The 24,305-nt window shown below is 51.2% G+C and overlaps 1 protein-coding gene across 2 annotated transcripts in view; it reads right to left on the bottom strand.

Annotated features, from left to right (window-relative positions):
* Positions 1–24,138, bottom strand: part of CARM1 (coactivator associated arginine methyltransferase 1) — a 41,812-nt gene extending 17,674 nt beyond the window's left edge. For both annotated transcript variants that reach the window (XM_087816724.1, XM_087816725.1), the window contains exon 1: positions 23,919–24,138. In XM_087816724.1, the coding sequence (XP_087672850.1) occupies positions 23,919–24,138 (220 nt within the window). The remainder of the gene's footprint in view (positions 1–23,918) is intronic.
* Between the last annotated feature and the right edge of the window lie 167 nt (positions 24,139–24,305).

The following is a 24,305-nucleotide window of genomic DNA, read 5'->3' as shown; positions in this document are numbered from 1 at the left end:
TGCGGGCTCACAGCCGATCAATGACTCTCTCATCACTGATGTTTCTATCCCTCCCTCTCCTTCTCCCTTCCTCTCTCTGAAATCAATAAAGATATATTTAAAAAAAAAAAAAAGAGTGAAAACTATAAAACTTCTAGAACACAACACTGGAGTAAATATTCATAATTTGGCAAAGAATTTGTTAAAAGATTTCTAGAGGTGGTACCAAAAGCAAGAGTATCAAAAGAAAAGTTACATAAATTGGAACTTCATAAAAATTAAAATCTTTTTTTGGTTGGTAATCGTCACTAGAGGATTTTTTTTTCTCATTGATTTTGAGAGAGAGTTGGAGGGAGGGAGTGGGGGGAGGAGAAAGAGAGAGAGAAAAGCATGGACGTGAGAAAGACACATCAATTGGTTGCCTCCCGCATATGCCCCAACCGGGCTGGGATTGAACCTGCAACCCAGGTACATGCCCTTGACCGGAAATCGAACCCGAGACCTTTCAGTGCAAGGGCTGACATGCCAACCACTGAGCCATACCGGCCAGGGCAAAATTATAAACTTCTGTGCATCAAAGGGCACTATCAAGAAAGTGAAAAGACAACCTACAGGATGGAAGAAAGTATTTGCAAATCATTTACCTGCATATTCTAGCATCCAGAATATACAAAGAACTTTTAACAACAAAAAGATAACCCTATTCGCCCTAGCCGATTTGGCTCAGTGCTTAGAGCGTTGGCCTGCAGACTGAAGGTCTCAGGTTTTATTCCGGTCAAGGGCACATACCTCAGTTGCAGGCTTGATCCCCAACCCAGGTCAGGGTGCATGTGGGAGGCAACCAATTGATGTGTCTCTCTCACAACTATGTTTCTCTCTCTTCCTTCCTCTCTCTAAGCATGTCTTCGGTTCAGGATTTTTTTAAAAAAAGGAAAAAAATGTGCAAAGGACTTGAAGACAGGTTTCTCCAAAGACGACATATAAATGGCCAACAAGCCCATGAAAATACATTAGTCATCGGGAAACGCAAATCAAAACCACTATGAGCCCTGGCCGGTGTGCCTCAATTGGTTGGTGCATCATCCCATACACCAAAAGGCTGCAGGTTCAATAACCAGTCAGCGCACATGCCCAGGTTGTGGGTTCAATCCCTGGCCTGGTCCAGGTCCGTACAGGAGGAAGCCGATCAATGTTTCTCACATCAATGTTTCTCTCTCTATCCCTCTCCCTTCCTCTCTCTAAATCAATAAAAAAAAACCATAAAAACTAAAAAACACACATACAACACTAGGATGGCTGATTTAAAACAAACAAAAAAAGGGAGTGAAAATAAGTATTGGCAAGAATATGGAGAAATTGGAACTCTCATACCCTGCATGGTAGAAACCAAAAACGGTGGAAAACAATTTAACAATTCCTCAAAAAGTTAAAAATAGAGTTGCCATTTGACTTAGCAATACCACTCCTAGCTACAGACCCAAAAGAACTGAAAGCAGGTATTCAAATACTTGTATGCAAACATTCAAAGTAGTACTACTCACAATAGCCAAAAAGTAGAAACAACTCAAATGTTCATCAACTGGAGAATGGATAAACACAGTGTGGTCCATCCATACATTATCATTCAGCCATAAAAAGGAATGAAGCCTTGACACATCTACAAGATGTATGAACCTCAGAGACATTGTGCCCAGTGAAAGAACCCAGACACAAGTCACATTATATATAATTCCATTTATATGAAACATCCAGAATTGACAAATCTAGAGACAAAAAGCAAACTGGTGGTTGCCAGGGGCTGGGAGGAGGGAGGATGGGGAATGATTGCTTAATGGATACAAGGTTTTCGTTGGGATGATGAAAATGTTTTGGAACTAGATGGAGGGGATGGTTACACGACAGTGGGAATGTACTAAATGCCACTAAACTGTATGCTTTAAAATGGTTTAAGTTATGTGAATTTTATCTCAATAGAAAAAGGAAAATGTTCCCAAGGAGTGAATACAGATATAAAGGGCCTACGGGTGTTCACTGGGCCCCTTGCTCTCCTCCAGTGTAGTATGAGCCCCGGGCCAGGGCCAGGCCCTGAAGGAGAGCTACTCCTCAAGCCATAGGGCAGGTTGTGCCCAACTGCCTCACACCTCAGGAGCCAGGTGCTGCCCTCCTGGGGGTGGGGAGAGGGCATGGCCAGCCTCCTAACCATGGGAGGGACGGAGGAGCATACTGGCAGGGCACTGCTGCAGGCTCACAGCCATGCTGCACCCACAGGAGACCCATGACAAGGTACTCCTAAGCAGGTCCCAGGAAGGAACCCCAAACCTTGGCCTGCTGCCCATGCCCATGCCCACGCCCCTCCTGGGGCAGAAGATAAGCCAATCCATTGGCTGTGCCAGGGTGACAGTGAGCAGACCAGTGAGGGCCTCTGTTTACAAAGCAGCCTGGCAACCTGACCAGTTGCCTTAGGTGCACCCTGCAACCCAGAGCAGAACAGGCGACCACAAGGACCTGTGGCTGAGCAAAGCTTGGCTGCATCCAGAGAGGCTGGGCTTGAGGGAAGCAGGGGCTAAGGGCAACCTGACCTATCCCATCACGGCAGTGGCTCCCAAAGCTTGGGAAACCAGACTTTTGTGAGTCACAACTATGCCACCCCACAGGCCAGTCTCCCCTGGTACATAGGAGGTGGTCAGTAAATATCTGACAAAGAAGCAAAAGCTGCCCGGCCGGGCGTGGCTCAGCGGTTGAGCATCGACCTGGGATCCAGGCGATCGGGGTTTGATTCCCGGTCAGGGCACGTGCCCGGGTTGCGGGCTCGATCGATGACTCTCTCATCATTGATGTTTGTCTCTCTCTCTCCCTCTCCTTTCCTCTCTCTGAAATCAATAAAGATATATTTAAAAAAAAAAGTGAAAGCTGGGTCATGTTCCTACATGCTTTCAAAAGTTTCAGAAGTCCTAGCTCTCAGACTGGAAGGTGAGGCCATGCATGACCTGTACCCCTCATTCATCAGCCTCTCTACTCCCTAGCCTTTATACATGTGGTTCCCCTTTTCCCCCTCTCCCATCCCCTCACTAGGATGGGCGCTAAGGACAATGGGTGGAGGTGACACTGTGCCTCTACCTGCCAGTAGTCTGCTGCACATGGAGCTCAGGCTCACCCACTATCCACAGCCAACTGTGGCCAGGCGGAGCACAACTGGAATGCACACCCTACCTCCTAGCTCCCTAGTGGCTCCCCAAGGGGGGAGTGTCCTGGGAGAGCTTCTACCCTCTGGAAAAGGGCCTACACCCAGCAATGATGATTAGGTCCCCCCACAGGCACAGCCCTGTCAAGAAACCTGCTGGCAGACTCAAAGGCAGGCACCATCCTCTCAAGTCACCCTTTATTCAGTCCGTAGGTGAGCCACAGAAGAGGCAGGAACTCAAGGCCTCTGTGTCCTGAATCCAGAAACCAATGTAGAAAGCACCAGCCTGGTCACATCAGCCTGTTTATTCAGGGGCTGTGTGCACATGGCCCAGAGAGGTGGGGGACAGGAAGCGGGAGAGGAGCTAGCAGGCTGCTGTGACATTTTAAGTGGGGGTCACCACAAAAGGGGCTGTGGCTGGGAGGCTGTGCTGGGGTCCCACTGATTGGGATTGGCAGAGCTGTGTCCCTTTTCCCTGCAGTAATAGGAACAACAGCTGAGCTGTGACCAGGCCCAGTGTCTGAATCAGCGTTCTCCGGAGAGGATCTCCCTAGGCAGGGTCTAAACTGGGAACATGAAGATGGCCCCGGACTGAGCGATATCAATCATGCTACTACTAATGTGTGCCCTGCTCCTGGGTCCCAGCTGGACACCACAGGGCTGGCCTCCTTCCCACCTGCCACTCTGCCAAGTCTGTCTTACTGAAGCTCTGTGGCCCAGGGATGAGGGACCAAAATCACCAGGGACATCACCACTGGGTGTGCCCAGGTGGAAGCCAGGTGGGACTGGAAACTGCCCCACCTATCTTGCTCCCAGGGAAGCAAGGCCCCTACAAATCCATGTCATAAACACAGAGGTTCCATGGGAGCCAGGCCCAGCCCCTGCCCATACCCTTCCGGGACTGGGATGTCAGACTATGAATAACAACACTCTCTAGGTGCCACGCTCTGTTACTGCACTTTAGATGAACCCCTCATAGTAAGCCCGTGTACCTACTGTCACTGCTCCCATCTGCTCAAATGCGGAGATGGGCTCAGAAAGGTTAAGCATCTAGCTCAAGGTCACACATAAGTGAGTGGCTCAGATGACTGGCTCCAGGGTCTGTGCTCCTGACAAGCTGTCCAACCTCTCTGGGCTTCCTAGAACAGGGGCTGACCAACTTTCTCTGAAAAGGACCAGATGGTAAACATGTTCGGCTTTGTGGGCCATATAACCTCTGCTACTACAATTTAACTCTGCCACAAACAATAAATATGTAACAGAGCAAATGTAGCTATGTGCCAATAAAACTTTATTACAAGCCTAGCAGGGACATCTAAAACTACAGATGCCCGGCCGGGCGTGGCTCAGCGGTTGAGCGTCGACCTAGGATCCAGGCGATAGGGAATCGAGTCAGGGCACATGCCCGAGTTGAGTTGCAGGCTACAGCCGATCAAATGACTCTCTCATCATTGATGTTTCTATCTCTCTCTCTTCCTCTCCTTTCCTCTCTCTGAAATCAATAAAGATATATATATTTAAAAATAAAAATAAAATAAAACTACAGGTGCAGGAGGCTGGGTGCTGAGCCCCCTTCTCCACCTGCTTCCTCATTTGCTCACCAGACACTGGGCTAGAGACACCATCCACATCCCAGAGGAGATGGGGTGAGCTGGGTGGCAGTTACGAAGATCCCCAAGTAATGGGCGCTGAGGCCAGAGGAGCAGGGCCATGGTGACAACCTAGATGTGGCACCTGAAACAGCCTAGTAGAGACTGAGAACAAATTATCCAATGAGAGGAAATAGCACATGGGAAGAGAGAGAAGGAAGCTGTGATACTGGGATTCATAATATATATTTTGGTACCTGTTCCTGGCACAGAGCTCCTAAAACTGTCAGAATTTCCTAAGTGATAAGAACGATAAAGGTGTCTTTTGTGCTTCATAACAAGCCCCTTTCAACCACTGCAGGGTATGTTAGTGAAGAAACCTTTGGGAAAGCCCCTAAGGATGAAGGCTGGTTGTCTGAGGGACCAAGTAATTAGGGTTACAACATTTGAGTCTCCCCCACCTCACAGCTGTCAATAGCCAAAGACTTAATCAATAATGTCTACATAATAAAGCCTCCATGAAAACCCAAAAGGACTGGGTTCTGAGAGCTTTCAGGTTGGTGAACACCTGGAGATTTGGGGAGAGTGGCACACCTGGGGAGAATGTAGAAGCTTCATGCCTCTTCCCACACATTTTGCCCTATGCATCTCTTCCATCTGCTGTTCCTGAGTTATATCCTTTGACATTAACCTAGTAAATACACTGTTTTCCTGAGTACTGTGAGCTGCTCTAGCAGATCTGACAAACCTGATGGGGTCATGGGAAAACCCAATCTCTAGCCAGATGCTCAGAAGCACAGATGACAACCTAGATCTACTATTTGCATGCGGAGAGTAAAAAACAGTCTTGTGGGACTGAGCTCTTAGCCAGTGGGATCTGACACTACCTCCAGGGAGGTAGTGTCAGAACTGAGTTGAATTACAGGACACTCAGTTTGGTGTGTGGAAAGCACCTCGCACACACACATACTTGGTGATGAGAAGTGTTCAAAGTGTTCAGTGTGAGACACACAGGAGGAATGATTTTCCTTGGAAGGGCACAGCAGGGAGAATGAGGGTGATCGAGACAGTGTAGCTGTGGCCCAGGGAGGTTGCCAAAACAGACTCCCAATCAAGACAGGTTATGTGCAGGAGGGTTGCTGAGGGGTCACAAAAGGCCCTGATGGATATCTGGCTCAGAAGTCTGGCTGCTTCCATAGCTACTGACAGCAGCACAAGGACCATGTGCTGAAAGACAGGGCTGAAGGAGGAGCTGGCCAGGAGATGAGGGAGGCTGGGAAGGGGCAGCTCTAGGGGTGACAGCGGCCTGCTCCCTGCCCACCACAGCCAACCTCCTCGTCAGCTCCCTGGACAGCACCCTGGGATCCAGGAAGCAGAATCTGGGGGAGTCTGAAACACAGAGGGCTCCCTGGTCCTGGCTTCAAGGAAATGCCCTGCTCACCACCTTACCCCAGGCCCAGCACCCAGGAATGCCTCAGAAGAATTGGCAGCCTCAGAAAGAGGCAGACACAGAAACACCTGTCTCAGAGACACTGACCAGTGGTCCTGCGGGTATAAGCCGAGCCTCCAATCACCTCCCAGTCACAGTTTTTAATACAGTTGATTTGCTGTGGTCTCCCGCCTGCTTACACCCCTTCAAGGTTTCCCAGAGCCTTCCAGAAAAAGTCTAAACTCCGTATGGAGCCCATGAGCCCCTTACAATGTCTGCAGCCTTGTCACACTTCTCCATCTCCCCAGTCATGCCATGCTGGCCTTTGCCACCCCCAGAACATGGGCAGAAAGGATTTCTCTCTGACCTCCATGGCTCCTGAGACCCAGAGCACCCTTCCTCTCTTCCCCTGTAGCCCTGTCACCTTCTCTTGGAGGTCCTCCAGAACTTCCTGGGCAAGCTCCAATCACACGATGACTCCATATTTAACGCCCTCCTTGCACAGACCCAGGGCTCTGCATGTGGAGGGTACTCGAGATGCTGACCTGCATGGAGGCCGGAGGCATACAGTCAGGGAGGAAGGGCCCCTTCCATCGTGTAGGAAGCAGCTGGTATGGAAGACCGGGCACCCAGGTCCTGACCAAGTACATGGCCTAGGGAAAGTCATTTTGCTGCTCAAAAACACTGGGTACTGGGCACAGTAACCTTTCTGCACCTACTGTCCTCCTTGCCCTCCCCCCCCCCTTGCTTCTAGAAAGTAATAAAGCAAGCAGGGGGCGCCCCAAGCCCTTTAGGCTGAACAAACCTGAGTCAGAGGGACGCAGTGGAACAAGGACAAATGCCTGGAGTTAAACTCTCCTCTGATAGAACCTTCCATCCTCATACAAGATGAGGGAAGTCCAACCCTGGCTGGTGTGGCTCAGTTGGCTGGGCACAGTACTGTGCACAGAAAGGCTGCCGGTTCAATTTCCGGTCAGGGCACACACCCAAGTTGCAGGCTCCATCCCCGGTAGGAGGCATGCAGAGGCAGCTCATCAATGTTTCACTCTCACATCAATGTTTCTCTCTCTCCTCCTCTCCCCTCCTCTCTCTCTAAAATTCAAATTTTAGTTTTATTTTTTAATCCTCACCCGAGGATATTTTTTTCTATTGCTTTTTTTGGGAAGAGGGGAGGGAGGGAGAGGGGGGAGGGGGAAGGGAGAGAGAGGGGGAGGAGGGAGGGAGAGAGAGAGAGACACATCCATGTGAGAGGGACACATCGATTGGTTGCTTCCCACACGCACCCCAACTAGGGCCAAGGATTAAGCCTGCAACCGAGGTATGTGCTCTTGGCCAAAATCGAACTTGGGACCCTTCAGTCCACAGGCTGACACTCTAACCACTAAGCCAACTGGCTAGGGCTAAAAATCAATTTTAAAAAATAAATAAATAAGCGAAGTTCTTTCCCTCATGGAGAACAGGGAAGTGGAAAGCAAGACAGGAAAGCAGCCACCAGCTCAGGTGAAAAACAACAAAAAGGCCACATTTCAAGTCCTTGCCTCTCTAGCAGAAAAACTATTACAGCCACCAAATGAGGAATAATTAAAACTATTTATCTTGGTAGACTTGGGAGGCAGGGAATAGAAACACTTGTCAAAATGTGAGGTCTTTTATTGAATAACCTCCTGCTACCAAATAAAACACAGGCTATTCACCTTCTAGAGGAAAAACATTCCAAGTAAAGGGGGAATTCAGTGAAAAGGAGGATGAGGCATGGAAAAATCAAGGTGTTCTTCCCAGCATCCCCCCCCCCCCAGCGGCTTCCCTCTGCTTGGGTGGGGGGGGCAGCCCTGGGCAGTCCTGCCTACAACCACCCTATACCAAGCAAAGGCACAGCGCCCCAACCCCCAGCAGTGAACAGGAAGCCAGGCCCTGCCTTCCCATACTCAGGTGCCAGTGGGAGGTTGCTGGCACATGGTATACCAATAAGAAGGTAGGGTAAGAAGGGCTGGAAGGACCTCAGGGGTCTGATCACACAGATGTGGGGCACAGTGCAGATTACAGACTGCCTTGGGGATGTGATGACAAGCCAGGACCTGGGTAATGCAGAGCTCGAATCCTTGAAGAACATCCCATCGGAAGCACAGGCTCCACTGCCCTGGAGGCAGCAATCAAGTTTCCAAACTGTGAACACTGGAAGTTTCCCTCTGTCCCTGTGTGGTGTGGCGCCCCGTCGCCAGGAGAGGGAAGAGGTCATTTTCCGACCATCCATTAAGGAAGGCCAAGAACAGGAGTGGTTAAAATGATGGGTATCAAGGTGGCCCTCGGGTTAGGGCCAAACGTGCTGTTCTCCAGCTGTGTGATCCTGGGCTTCAACGTCCTCATCTGTCAAACGATGATCATGACAAAGCCCACAGGGTGAGATGACACAACCCACGTGGAGGCCCTGGCAGCCAGCCCCACCACCTTCCCATTGTTGAAATTGAGGAACTTTAAGCTCAGTGGGGTCCTGGGGAGAGATTTATGCACACATGCCTGTATGTGCCTGAAAACCATGTGGAAAGGTCACACCAGAAGACCTGGTATGGGGACAGGCCAGGATATGGAGGGAGAAAAAGAGGGACTTTTCATGTTACACCCTCCTAAGAGGTTGGAATTTTTACCCTGTATACGAAAGATAACCAGACAAAGGTAATCATTACATCACCTGGGCCCTCCCCCAAATGAGCAGGTCTGACTAGGTGCACCTCCCCCGAAACCCTGCTGGATGAGGAAGCAGAATGGGAACAGGCCCTGAGCCCTCACATCTGCAACCTCAGGCCCTAAGTCCTACTAGGGCTGGGAGGATGGAGCACACCAGCATCTCAGCCTCCAGCTACTCGCTCCCTCAGAGCAGGCCTGCACTCACCCCACTCCCTCTTAGTGAGTGTGATGGAGGAGGGACAGTGGGCTGGCTAGGGCCACTAGAGCCTCTGGTTTCTTTAAGCCTGGGGCAGCAGACCTGCATTCCAGGCAGCTGTCACCTGGGAAAGTACTTCTCCCCCTTCAGGGGAGGCCACATGGCAAGGCAGTTGTCAGAACCCTGATTCTGGAGTCAGTTAGCCCTAGGTTTGAATCTGGCCTCTGCCACCTGCAAGCAAGGGGACCTTCACCAAATCCTCAGCTTTCATTTGTAGAAAAATAAAATAATAATGCATTGCTCAGTGTTGTCATAGGACTAACACACCCTGTGCCCAGCCCAAGACCCAAGGGCACACAGCAGGTGTTGCTCGCCCCCATGTCCCTAAGGCCTGAGGCAAATAGTAGAGAGGAGACTCATAGAGAATTCTGGACACAAAGTCATGCTGGGCCCAGACCAGGCTACGTGTGCTCCTCAGGGACACTGGCCACAGCTGAGAGGCACCAGCCTCATACTGTGCTTGGGTACATCTTCATTTAGGTTGGGTCTTTAGGCCAAGTCAAAATGGCACTTGGTGAAGGGTAAACCCCAAGAATTGGGGTAACATGAGGTCACTTCCCTGGGAGGAGACAAGAGGGGGGAGGCCCTTCTATCCACATTTTCTTTCTTAAGGTAGGGTGGAAGCACACAGCATTTGCTATGCTATCCTTCATTCCTCTCAAAATATTTCACAATAACTCAACACAGCCACCTCTACTGGCCCAAAAGGCTCACACTGACTCCAGGGTTGGCAATTTACAGGCAGCTGGAAAAGTCAAACAGTTAAATCTACTCCAAGAGGGGCTGTGGGAATACAGGTTTCCCATGAGGGCTAATCACCCAAAGTCATCCAGCGGCAGGATGACAGGAATGTGGGGCAGTACATGAGCAGGACTGAGGATGGAACAGGCTCCTGGTCGGAGAGGCAGCCATCTGGGGGACAGTAACTCCCTTAATCCAAGGTTTCCTGTTGGCATCTGGGTAACGTAATGCCCCTGCAGCCCAGTACTACTCAGCCCACAGGCCTCTGCTGAATTCGGGAGACTAATGGAGACGCTAATGGGGGTGACACCCTGAGAAATGCCAGACAGGCCCGTCCTGCAGGGCCCCTAGGCTGACCATGGGCTTGAGAAGGGCCGCTGCACTAGAGACAACCAAACCTCAAAAATCAGTGACGACCTGGAGAGGTCAGAGGACTGAGAGGGGACACTCAGTAGGGGCTCCTCTGCAGGGTAGGTAAGCTCTGCGTTCAGGGGTTGAAGGCTTCAGGCCCCAAGAGGAGTCCAATTTTGAGGTGTGCAGAAGGGCAACCTCCAAGCAAAGGAGGACCAAACAAAGAAAGGGCCTGGCTTTTCTGAAAAGAATCCTAGGGCACCAATTGGGCGGGAGCTATTACATGCAAATATCTCTCCATCCATGCTAATCAGCCCCAGCCAGGCTTTGTGAGCTACAAAAGGGACAGCAGATGTGCGCCAGTTCCTAGAGCCCTGAAAGCACAGGGGCTTAGTGGATAATTATGAAGGAAGAGGAGGGGGGTGAGCAAGGAAACAAACAGGCCACCCCCAGCCCCTCACTGCTCCAGAAGCTGGGCCCCCAGTCTCCTTCACCTGGCCTCTTTTCTCCAGCCATGACTTTGAAACTGATTTATGCAATACCAGGCACACACCTAGTGCCATACAGTGCATTGATTAGTGCTCCCAATCACCTTCCAGGGTACATTTAGTTCATTTTTAAGTGGAGAAACTGAGACACAGAGAGATGACATGGTGGGAATGGTTCAGCCTGGGGACCTAGCAGCTTGTGAGAGACCACCAAACCACAGCCCAGCCTCCAAGGAGGAGATTTGGGCCCAGGAGTTGGGGGGGGGGGGGCTCAGGGTACTGGGAAGAACATGGGCTGTGTGCCCAGACAGAGCCAGGCCTGGCTAGTTGACCAAAGCTAGCAGGCGTCATCCCCCTGAACCACCATTAAAGGGAGGCAGTAGAGCCTTCCTCCTATGGTTGTGGGGGATCACCGAGGGTCCCCACCACCTGTAACACACAGCAGGAGCTGAGCAGGCAGTGCTCCGTAAGAACAGAGGCAAACAAGGGAGCCCTTGGCAGAGGAGATACTTAAGGAGGCCTGGAAAGCCAGGTTGACATGAGGTGTCACAATCCCCAGGGCTGTGCATGAGGACTGGCCCTCTGGGCAGCTGGTACATTCCATACTCCGGCTCCCATGGCTGTAGAGGACAGTGTAGGAAGTGGAGCCAGTCACAGGTCTGAGCATCATGAATGTGGCTCCTATGAAGGAGGGCTGCCCTGGGCAAGCTAAGGGGCTTCAACATGCAGCCCAGTGTGACTCTGGAGAGGCTGGTGGACAGGGCAGGGGCAGCCTCAGAGGGAATGAAAGCATGATGAAACTGCAGCCCAGAGCTGACTAACAGGAGCCCTCCTCCAAGATCCATCTTGAAAGAAAGGTTTTGGCCCTGAACAGTGTGGTTCAGTGGTTAGAGCATCAACCCTCACATAGAAGGGTTGCGGGTTTGATTCCCGGTCAAGGCCATGTACCTTGGTTGCAGGTTTGTTCCCACCCCAGTCGAGGCGTGTGTGGGAGGCACCCAATTGCTGTCTCTCACATAGATGTTTCTCTCTCTCTCTCTCTCTCTCTCTCTCTCTCTCTCTCTCTCTCTCCTCCTACCCCTTCTCCTTTCCCCCCAAAAAAGGAAAAAAATACCCTCAGGTGAGGATTAACAAAAAAAGAAAAAGAGGGGGAAGAGGAGGAAAAAGACAAAGACAAAAAGAAAGGCTTTGACCATTGGCCCAGAGGTGAAACAGAATGTCCTAGGGCCACACTGCTAGTGGAAAGGCCTCTGTCAGACCCCTGGGGCTCCAGAGGTCCCACTGGCCCCAGTGCATAGGATGTTTGAGTTGGGAAGGCCACAGCCCACCAGATATGACTCCAGATGTGGTGCAGGCTACAGGGGACACTGTAAGGGACTCTAGGCAGGAATGAGGAAAAACTGGCTTTGAGATCCAGAAGAGTACAAGGGGCCACTGCCCTGACACAAGACAATGAGAAGATGGGACAGGTGGGCGCCTCCTCCATGCCAGGTGCTAGCTAAATCTCCTGGTATGGCCTGGACTCCTCATCAGAGCCCAAGAGGCAGCAGGGCTGAAGGAGGCCACTGAGTCCACCTGGGTTGGCGTCCCAACTCTACCGCCCACCACACAGTGCCTTAGTTTCCTTAATTACAAAACGGGTAGGAGCTGTGGCTACCGTGCCTCCCCACAGGGCATACATGATGTGGGGAAGAGAATGAGCTGGTCCCACCCGACTCAAGCCTCTGCCAAGTGCCCTTGTGCCAAAAGCGCACAGCAGACAGCACCCTTTGGGGCCGTTCTATGGTTAGGCACGTCAATGAACATAAAGTGCCTGATACAGGGCTGCTGGCACATGCTCGGGCTCAGTAAACATTAGCCATGGTAGGGCCTCAAAGTGCCCATAAGCGGGGTCCAGGGGTGGGGGATGAAGGGAGTCAGATCCAGGCTCTGTGGAGGGTCCCCAAGGGCACACAAAGGAAGTGTGGAAGCTCCAGGCTGCCTTTGCCTTGCTCCAGCTCAAGGAAGAACTGGCAAGTTCTCTGGAATGTGCCTCCTGGGTTTGTAAGAGGCCCCCAATCTGTCTTTGATTATTGATTCCCATGCTCTCTGCAGGGAGTCAGAAAAGCAGCCCTTTTTCATGAAGGCACTGATCTGCCAGCGTCCTTTGCTTGCTCAGAATCCCATCGGTGCCTGATTATCAGGTAAGTTTCTAAATCATTCCCCTCTGACATGTGTAACACTTCCAGCAAAAACAAATCCCAGCCATAGGAACACAATTAGCGGACAGCAAATCAACCAACAATCTAAAAAAACAGCCCAGATCCACTCTTGCCAAAGCTGTGGGCGATGAATTGCTTGAAAAAGAGACAAAAACAGGGAATAAAAGGGGGTTCTCCCCTCTCTGTGTAAGGAGTGGGGGTGGGGAGGAGACAGAGCCCCCCCCTCGCTTCAACCAGTCTGGACCAGTTTTCAAGACTGTTCTGCTTGGCAGCAGGGGACAGACCCACCTGACGAAACAAAAACTACCCAGAAGCTGAGGCACAAATTCTAGGTCTGGCTTTGAGGGGTGGTTATGTGGGTGTACACAACTGTCAAATGCACTGAACAGGACACCTAAGGCCTGGACATCTGTGTGTTGATTAAACAATTAAATAAGTAATCAAAAGAATAACCCATAAGAGGAGACACACAAGGGCCATAGAGTCTCCATATCCAACTCCTACAGGCCTGGGTGGAGCCTGGTCTCAATTTCCTTCATATAACTTTTCTCCAGGGAACAAAGGGAGTGGGGGTGGAGGAAGTCAGGAACTCCAGACTTCTATCCAGAAAGTCAGATCTGGGCAGCAAAACAAGAGTCAGGCAGGTGCCATGGTTTTCTTGGGAAGATGTGAAGGTGCCCATGGCCCCACTCTGCACTATTCCTGAGGCGTGAATCCTGAAGCTTCCCAAACAAGTCCCCAAAGTGACACAATGGGAGGGTGATCGCACAAAGGAAGGAGCTCCCTCCTGAATCATTCTTGACAAGGGGCTCAGGTAGGATCTCCAAGGCCACCTCTGTGCCCCATCCAGCTCTACCTGTCAGAGGTTTAATGATCACCCCCATACCTGCAACATACCTTCTCTTCCAGGCCATACAGCAGGCTGAGAAAATATATATAGCATATATTATACCGTGTTATTCATCTGCTGTGTGTTGGGTTGACACCAACCCTTGAAACCACTGTTTGCCAGGAAGGACACTGCAGTGAGAAGTAGGGTCACTTGGTCAGGGTCACAAGGTCACATCAAGGTTAGGCTTCCCAGTCTACCCCAATCACGACCTCCAGCAGCTTCTGACCCAGAGAGGGAAGGGAGAATGTTCCAGCCAGGGAATGCAAAGCAGGGGCAAGAAAGAGGCCCAGGAGGGCAAGACAAGACTGACCCAGAGACACTACACACCCCAGCAGCCCTGGGAGCAGTCTCATACTCCAGCAGAGTTACTGCCCCTGTCCCTGAGTTCCCTCCTCCCCACCTCAATTCTATCTCTGGCCCATGGCCTCTTGCCCCCACACGTAACTCCTCGGCTGCCATTCTCTTCACACTGGGCCCCTGGCCACTTTCCATACAGTGGAAGATGGGGTTCTTCCTCTGCCTTCTCTCTGCTCCTCAAGACTAGCAGTGTGCCAGAGATGGGGATCATGTCTGACTGGTGCAGCCAGGGCTGTGCCTACAGTCCAGGCACAGACATCCACCCTCACCAAGGCCACCTGCCACCAGCTCAGCCCCTCAGTAAGGCCTCCCTACCAACAAAGAAGGTGAGATTAGGGAAACTGAGGTTCACTCAGGATCACCCTGCTAGGAAAGGGTGGCAGGGAACAGAACTGGGCTAACTCAGACATAGCCACAGGGGTCACTTCCCTCCCCAACACTCTTGGAATACATGCCAAGCCCCTTTGCTGAAGTGCACCCCTCCCCCTGCACGCCCTGTTCCAGCCACATGGGCTGCTGGCTGCTCTTGGCCATGCAGGGTCCACAGGCTCAGTCCTAGAGGTCTTCCCACCAGCAGCAGGGGAGCAGGCACTTTTTTCTTTTTTTCAATCTTTGAGCTGTTGAGAATTTACTGATGTATCATCATGAATTTATTTTCTCCAAGAAACATAGACTAATGCCTTGAAATAAAAACGGCCAAGGGATACAGGAAGACATTTATGTGCAAGGAAGCAGGCACTATTTTTACTTCTGTTAGCTCACAACTCACAACCAGCCTTCAAGGTGGATGCTATCAAAAGATCCATTTTACAGCAGAGGAAACTGAGATACAGAGAGGGCATGCAGATGATATGTCAGGTCAGAACTTGGCCCCAGCCCCCACCTGCTCTTCTGCTGGTGGCTTTAATTCCATCCTGAGCAAGTCCATACAGCCCCCCACCCCATCCTTGATCAAACCCCCCACCTCTGCCTCCAGCATTCCTGAGCCTCGGCTCCAGTTATTTTCTTCCATGCACAGACCATTAGGAGCACTAGCATGTTGGAGGTGACTGTTGACTTAGTACCTGTCACACAACACCCCAGATCCAAAAATGTGGGGCCATGTGCTTATCTTAGATGTCTCTGTATCCCCAGCTCCTAAAACAGTAATTGGCACACAGCAAATGCTCAGTAAAATCTTGCTGTTTAAAGTTAGATGAATGGCAACTACTACAATAAGATAGCAAACAAGTCCACTCTCCCTACACGTTTCTGGCTGAAGGAGTGAAAGGTTCAGTCTTCCCATCTTCAAAGAACTATTGGTGGGCCCTGCCATCCTGGGTGAGTTCAGCTCCCCCGCCTCTCAACCCTAACCCCCCAACAGGCCAACTGCTGAGTCCCCTCCCCTACCCCAGCCCTCCAAGGGAGCTGTGCTCCAGATAAGAAACCTGGTGACCTCCCCTTGGCTCTAGCTCTGACCTCTGGGCAGCAGCCAATACTGCTAACCTCTCCATCCTGCCCATTCAAAGCTGCTCCCTGCTCCCCCAGACCCAGCAGACACAAGGCCACCACCCCCCGCCCCCGCCTCTCCAACCGACCACCCCCCATCCCTTACAAGCTGGAGCATCCACTTCACCCCCAATCTGATACCGTCCTCCAGTTGCTGTCAACCTTTCTCAGGTCACAGATTCCTCTGAGGGAGATCATTAGCAGGGGAGCCTCTCCTCCCCCACACCAAATGCACAGAGAACCAATAGTAACACCAACAGTTTACCAGATGCATATAGTGTGAAGCATTTTACATGTGTTCCCTCCAGAGAGGTGCCACTGTCACATCTTTTCTCTAATCAAGGAGGCTGAAGGTCACAGCACCTGACGCTTGTCCCTTTACCCTTATGCAAAACTGCACACAATTTCAGGGAATCATGGGAACCACCCCCCCAGCAGCCGTCCACAAACTTCAGGTTAAGAGCTCTAGCTCTGAGCAGCCTCCACTCTTCACTGGGAGCAGCCATCCCACGATCTCTGGGATGGGCATCTCAACAGATGTCCTGGCAAACTTAACTCACCACCTCCCTGAGTTGCAAGCAGATCCCAGACACAGAACAGACTCCCAAGGAAAGGAAACACACCTGCACCAACAAAGGTTCCTGAGCCTCCCCTATTCTGCTACATCTGACCTGGTCCGAAGTCTGGCACCTGAGAAACATCATGAGTTCATGCCACACTCCTCCTTCTGTTAAAAGGCCCCGCAAGACCACCACGTCCAGACCCCTACATGTAATGCATGCTTGCTTGCTTGCCAGGTGACATACACGGTGCCACCCACTTTTCTCCTGTGATCTCACATATAGACCCCAACAACCCCACCAGGAGGTACGAGGAGGTATGATGCTGGGCCCTAAGCCCCTTGCCTGAAACACGTAGGCCCACATAGGAAGACTTCAGAGATATTGCAGGTTTGATTCCGGACCACTGTAATAAAGCGAGTATCACAATAAAGCAAGTCGTAATCTTTTTGTTGGTAGAGGGTCTTGCTTTCAATTTGTAAAAAACACAACACCTGTAAGTGCAATAAAGCAACGCACAATAAAATGAGGTACACCTGTACAAACTTTTCAGTTTTATAAAGGTAACAAGGTACAGATGATGCAGATTGTCCCCGGCAGAGTAAAGGCAACACCTGTAACCAAGTATATTTTACAGGGTAACTTGATTAGTCACACTAAATTGGACACATAGAGATAATAAAGAGGCCAGGTGGCAGAGTTCAGGTCTGATTAAATTTTGCTGTCAAATAAATGGCAGGTTAGGTTTTCAGAAGTTCTGGATTTCCAAATTGCCAGGGAGGGTTGTGGGTCTGAACAGGTTACAGGTAGAGATGAGGAAAGGGAGAGGCTGGGAGGTGGGTAATGGGAGGAGCCTAGGACTGGAAGCCAGGCCAGGTTAGGACTGAGTGTAACAGACCTCACCTGCACAAGGATCCAACTCAGCCGCCTAAAGGGAGGGTCTGGGGGCCAAAGAAGTTGCACACTAAGGGAAAAAGATCTTATCCCACACCAGATGGGAGACCTAGGTTCAGACAAATGCTTCTCTATTTTAAGAAACAAACCACTGCAAGTGAAAGGACAGATGGCTACTGGCGCGAGGCCTGTGTTGGGGTAGCAGCAGGCAGAGAGGACTCTAGCCAACGGGCATGCCCCTTCTGAAGGTGGCACTGGTCTCAGGACATGTAGGTCTGGGATTGCTAGGCTTTCTAAGTTTTCAGAAGTACAAAGTCAGATTTTGATGTGAAGTCACCAATTTTAAAAATATTGGACATCTACTTTTATTTAACCCCATAGCCAAGCAAACCCAGTCCCCAATGCCCTGAGCAGAATTCACCATTTGTTCCTTATCACAACTCCTGGACCTCTAACATGCTTCTGGGATGGGCTAAAGTGAAACTATTCAGTTATATTCCTGTTGTGTTCTCTAGTCTGAAGTTTCCACAGGCTTCTCTCTCCCTGCTCCCATCTACACCATAAACTGTTAGCAGAGTATCTTCAGAAATACCATTTTTATCATGTTAGTCCCCTGTGAAAAATGGTGGGCAGCCTCTGACCACATACAGGAAAAGGCCATCACTTGTAAAGCATGATTTGAGCCCAACTTTGTTACCTCCCCTTCAGCGCCTCCATTCCTCAGAGACCCCTTTGGCTCCACACCAGGCTGCTGTCCCCACCTCCCCCATTTGAGCACCTCTCCAAGTCCTTCCCAGCAATCTGGCTATATCCACATCCTACCCACTGCGGCCAAGGCGACTGTCTCTGTGTCTGTTCTCCCTTTCCCCTACAGAAAGAGAAACCCAAAGTTAGCTAAGTGCATGGCCATTTGTACTAAAGACTATATTTCCCAGCCTCCCTTGCAGCTAGTGGTGGCCATGTGACTATATTCTACTCAATGGAATGAAAGCAGAAACCCTCTCAGCCAACTTTTGGAACCTCCCTGAACAGACACCAGGATGGGCCCTTGGCATCCTTTGTGCCTTCTCTCTCTTGCTGTCTGGAAACCAGGTTGTAATAACGGCTGGATTCCAGCCACCAAGTTGACCTCGATGACAAGACCTCACTCTAGGAAGGACCTGGGTCCAAAGAGTTCCTCAAGTAGAGACTTCACACCAGCCCTGGTCTGCCAATCTCCAGACTTTAGCACAAAAAGCATGAGAAATAAAATGTCATCTTGTTTAAGCCACTGCTACTTTGGGTCTGTGTTACAAACACACAAATTGAATCCTGATAAACATTTTCACTGAACCACTCTGCATTAAGACAGTGGGTCCAACAGCCCTGAACTCCAAAGCCAGCTCTGCTGCCTTCCAGCCATAGCACCTGATCAATCAAACCTTTTCACCTGTTTTCCACCAATACAATAGGAATGGTGTCCTTGACCTCCAAGGACTGTCTTAAGAACCAGTGGTAACACAAAACAAAGGCCATACTTGTGAGGCCAACTGGCCCACACAGTCCAGAAAGTGTATTCTGTCTTGCCCTGGGCAACCAGGACACTTCACAATCAAAACAGACATACACAATGAAAAGCTTTTCCGTTTCTTTTAAAGCTGTGGCAGATCTGGCATCTCTGGCTGAGGCTAAGTTCCCACAGTGCCCACTCCTCCTGCCTGCTTCATTCATTCATCCCAGGGGTCCACAAGCTTTTTCTGTCAAGAGCCAGTAAATAAATATTTTAGGTTTTGCATGACACAATGCTCTTGGTTGAATATTCTTCTTTGGGTTGTTTTTAAAAACCCTTCAAAAATGTACAAACCTCCCTTAGCTCTGACTGTATAAAAATAGGCCAGGGGACCAACCTGGCCCACAGGCCACAGTTTGCCCACAGGCCCTAATTTACACCATTATCCTTCCCCACGCTGCACCCAAGGTCAAGCACTTGAGTCTGTCAACACAGGTTTATGCACTTTGGTACACAGTAAATGCTCAATAAAGAACAGCAGTCAATAGGAACTTGCAGGCACCAGTGAAACATGAATGCCCTTCCAGTGTTATTTTTTTGTCACCCCTGCATGACAATCAACACTGAATGTTCTAAAGGCTAGGCACATATGACAAACTCTTCTGTGCCCTCCCCCCCTTCCCCAGTTGTCAGGGGGGTACCGGGAGTATGACTGAAAGAAGTCACAAGGGTTTCTGATTCTGTGGCAGCAAGTCTTTCTTCACCTGTTTGCATAGAGGGTTTTTCTCTGGGGTTTCCACACCCTGGCATGTCCCCCACAAGCTGAAATTTAGCCCCTGTATGAGCCAGTCCTATTATATTCTCTTCCTAGCCAAAGGGGTGGGGAGAATCCAGAAAGCCAGCCAAAGTGACTAGTGCTGACCAAGAAAGAAAAGTGACACAGTCATCTCCAGAAAGGCCGCCATGGGGCTTAGGAACTAAGAGTCTGTTCTGCTCTCTGCCCCAGCCACCACATGATGGGCTTCCTCAGGAGCTGCCTCCTTCCAACGGGAGGGCAGCCTGCTCCAAGAACTCCAGAGGCTGTGCCAAAGCTTCCTCAAGCCCAGGAAGGCTGCAGCTCTGCCCAAGGAAAATGGCCTGGTTTTGGTAGCTGCCATTTAGCTAGTGCCATGGATACAGGCCAGGGTGACTTCAAGTGGCAAGAAGGGATGGGGAGAATTACTTCAATTGACAAGAAGGAAGGGTGACTGGTACAAAGCTTGTGCAGCTGTCATCATTCCCACATGGAGGGTACTGGTTGGTGTGGCTCAGTGGTTAGAGTGTTGTCCTGTGCACTGATGGGTCAATAGTTCGATTCCTGGTCAGGGCACATATGCAGGTTGCAGGTTCAATCCCCAGTCGGGGCACATGCATGAGGCAACCACTTGATGTTTCTCTCTCACATCAATGTTTCTCTCTCTCCCTCTCCCTCTTCCTTCCTCTTTCTGTAGGAACAATGAAAAAACATATCTTCGGGTGTGGATTAAGAAAAAAGAAACAGGGACGGCCCCTGGCTGGGTAGTTCAGTTGGTTACAGCATTGTCCCAATACACCAAGGTTGTGGGTTTGATCTCCAGTCAGGGCACATACAAGGGTCAACCAATGAATGCATGTGTGGGTGGAACAACAAGTAGATATTCCTCTCTCTAAAATCAATTAAAAAGAAAAGAAAAGAAAAGGAGAAAAAAGAGAGAAAAAGAGGGGAAAGGGAAGGGGAGAAAAGAAACAGGGTTGTATGTCCTGCTACCCACACCCAGCTCCCAGACCTGCCATCTCAGGCAGAGGTTACAGCCCGAGTCCCTCTCCCATCTGCAGGAAGTGCAAGACAGCTGGGCAGCCTGTAGCATAAGGGGATCCCTTCTAGAAAAGCCAGTCCTTCACTACTTTAACATCACAGTCAATAACATCTATAGAAATATTGACTATTTAATTCCAGACCCTGCTCCACACCCCCATGGTCCACTCCCCCCACATTCCCAGGCTCCAAGTGGCAGCATTCCCAGTGAAGATGAGGAACTGAGGCTGTGTACACGTGAGTGTTGCCACAGGTAAGGAAGCAGGCTCAGGGAGGTGAAATGGCTAGTGTTAAGAACACACCAGTCAAACTCCACATTCAGAACCCTCACCAGCATTCAAGGATGCCTCTGGCCCAAACCCCACATGGAGACATTGGGAGAGTTGTGCAGGTGTCCTGGCCAACCCCCATCCCAACCCAAACACAGATTCAAATCCTGAGGGTGATCTGAAAGCAGCAACTTGAAAGACCCTACCTCATGAGGGACAGGTGAGCAAAACTGGGCTCCTGATGCTTTCTCACCTGGCCAAAGCATTCAGGTCCCAGAAGGATCCAGGTGGGAAAATGCTGAGGTCAGGGAAGGAAGTTCATCCCAAGAGAAGGCCTAAAGCTCCCAGCAGCCTGGTTCACCCCCAAGTCCCACCCCCCAGACCCCCTGCTGCCCACCCAGCTGCCACATGCCCGAATATCCCCTCAGTGGCTGAACCAGCTCTGACTTTTTTCAGGGGACTGTCAGTCAGCACTCCACTCCCAGCAGGCCTGCTCTCAGATCCAGGAGCAGTACGCAGCCCACACCCCAGCTCTGGGACTTTGCACTCCCCAATACCCTTCACAGCAATCCGTCCCTGTGCACCCACTCTCCAGGCCTGCTCAGGAACCAGTGCTGCCTCACCCAGCCAACTTTGAGGTCACGGCCAGCCGGTTACAGGAGCAGGTGCTACCTCCAAAGAAGTGTTCATTCATTAAGGAAACACGCTGTGCCACACAGTCCTATCATCACCCCCACCCTACCGATAAGGAGACTGAGGCACAAAGACACACAGCTACTGGCAGGGCACTGGTCAAGGGGGGAAAAAAAACAAACCTATGAAGATGACCTTACCATTTGGAAAAAGAGTCTTTGCAGATGTAATTAAGGGTCTTGATATAAGGTCATCCTGGACTTAGGGTGGGCCCTAAATCCAAAAATGAGTGTGCTTATAGATCAAGACATAGAGACAGGGAAGAAGCTGTGTGAAGACTGAGGCACATGCCTGGCCAGCACGGCTCGGCGGTTGAGCATCCACCTATGATCCAGGAGATCCGGTTTTACTTCCGGTCAGGGTATGTGCCTGGGTAGCGGGCTCAATCCCCAGTGGGGGGGGGGGGCATACAGGATGCACATCATTGATGTTTCTATCTCTCTCTCCCTCTCTCTCTCCCTTCCTCTATCTGAAATCAATAAAGACATATTTTTAAAAAACAAACAAACAAACAAAAGACTGAGGCACAGATTGGAGTTCTTCGCTGTAAGCCAAGCAATACCTGGAGCCATGAAAGCTGGAAGAGGAAAGAAAGGAGCCTCCAGAGAGAATGTGGCCCTGCGAACACTTTGATTTCGGACTTTCGGCCAGGAACTGTATGAGAATACATTCCTGTTGTTTTAAGTCACCAAGTTTGTTATGGCAGCCTGGGAAACTAATACAAACAGGTTCAGCTGATTCCAGAACCCTTGCTGTCAACCCTACACCAATGTTACATGAACATAAAGGAGGAAAAAAATCTTTCAGACTTGTGAGACTGTATCATCCCAGACTAAGGATATCAGTTTGAAAAACATGAACTTTCTCCTCTTTACAAGTGATTGTGAAGAGCGTGTACTTAGTATAAATTACCTCGAAAAAAGAGTGTTATCTTCATAGCTCATACAACTCAAGATTATCAGCAAAAACACAAAAGTAAAAGTTCTTCTGGACAAAGATGCTAATAGGGGAAACTGGGTATGGAGTATATGGGAACTCTCTTGTACTATCTTCCTAATGATCCTAGAAACCTCAAACTGTTTTTAAAATTAAAAGAAGTATACTTACAAGAGAAATCAAATTCTCCTGGAACTCCTTTGTGGGTCAACCTTGGGACACTAGTTTGAGAAACTCTAGGCTACTTTACCCTGTTTCCCATTAATGCCTGCAGAATGAGTGGCCTTCTTTATGTTCTGGGGGATCCTACTGAGCTTAAGCTGAATCTTAAGTGTCTGTCCTGAGCGCTGATGCCCACCTGGGACACCTTTCTCCCTTCTCATCTGGCCCAAGACCTAGCTCTGCCCCAACAAAGAGGGATAGGACATTTGGGAAACAGAGCTCCCGAAGTTTGGGCTTTCCAAGTCAAGGCACAGGGAGAGCCCTGTGTGGACCAACGGCTCTTCACACCCTATACCCAAAGTGGCAAAAAATTCACACAGGCCAAAGCTAGTAAGAGACTTCTGAGTGGTTCCCAGAGCATCTGTGTAAGAAACCCTGAGACAAAGCTAAATGAAACATAATAGCAAGATTTGAAGGAGGAATGAAGAATGGGAGAGAACAAATAAGAAAGAGTAACAAGAGAAAGAAAAAGATGAACTACAAAGACTCGGGGTCCTTGGCAAACACATTCGTGATTTTTTCCTACTGAAGTGTCAGTTTTGAAACTAGCTTTTGAAAACGCACCCAGCTTCTCACATCCCCTAAAAGGAAGGTCAGAGGACCGTGGCACAGGAGGAAGCTGTGTTACCTCTTCGGAGCCCGGCATCAGGACGGGGGCCCTACCCAAACACGTTATCACCAGGAGCACATCCAGGGGCTCAAACCACCCTCCCCCTCTGCCCTGATCTACATGTTACCCACCCACTCAGGGGGTCCCAATACCAAGCCCTCCAGATGGGTGGAAGGGGTCCTCTAAGCCGCCCCAGACGGGGCACCACTTTCCAACTGTCCTTAGCAGTCCGGGGAGGGGGAAGGGGGAGATGGTGTTCCTGAGATGGCCAGAAACTGCCCACACCCATCTCTCCCCCCACCAAGGCGACCACACCCGACCGCGAGACTCCCACCTCTCCCACACCTCAGGCCCCCTTCTCTCCCACCCACCCCCCACACCCCTGGCGGCCTCTGAATTCACCTTCCACTCTCGGCCCCCACTTCCTGCCCACCCCCTCCCAATCTCAGGGCCCTCACTCCCCCATTTCCCGCTTCCCTCGGTTCACAGGGCACCTCACCTCCGACCGCCACGCACGCCCTCTTTTCTGCCTCTGCTCCTTGATACCGTTCCTCCACACCTCTCACTCGGGGCCCCACACAGCCGGGTCCCTCGGCTCGGCCCCACGCACCCCACACCAGGCCCCCATGGCTTGGGGCCCCTGATCCGCGGGACGCCAAGCCCCTCACCCACCACTGCCGAGTCCCTCCCGCCCGACCGGCCCCCCGCCCGACCGGCCTCGTGCGCAATCGCCGCGCGCCACCCGGCCGTCGGCCCGGACCGGGACCCCGCACTCACGGCTGTAGAGGGCGATGCCCGCCGCGTCCGGGCCGGCGCGCACCTCGAGGCGCAGCGCCTGCTGCTCCGCGTGCCGCTGGATCTCGCCGTTCGCGTCGCCAATGGTGAGGAGGCGGGCGCCGGAGAACACCGACACAGCCGCGCAGGGCCCAGCGATGCCGGGCCCCGCCGCCCCCACAATACCCGTGCCCGGCCCCGCCGCCGCCGCCGCCGCTGCCATCTTAGATCCGGCTCCAGGCCCCACCACCGCCGCCGCTGCCGCCGCGCCCGGGCCCAGGCCGCCGCCGCTACCGCCGCCGCGCAGGCCGAGGCCGAGGCCGAGCCGGGCAGCGCCGCCTGCGGGCCACGCGCCGCCTCGCTGCCACCACCGACGGCCCGGCCAGTGGC

The sequence above is a fragment of the Miniopterus natalensis genome, chromosome 4, assembly GCF_054644295.1.
Source record: "Miniopterus natalensis isolate mMinNat1 chromosome 4, mMinNat1.hap1, whole genome shotgun sequence".
NCBI lineage: Eukaryota > Metazoa > Chordata > Mammalia > Chiroptera > Miniopteridae > Miniopterus > Miniopterus natalensis.
The sequence above is the reverse complement of the archived record's forward strand: the minus strand, read 5'-3'. Positions and strand labels throughout refer to the sequence as shown.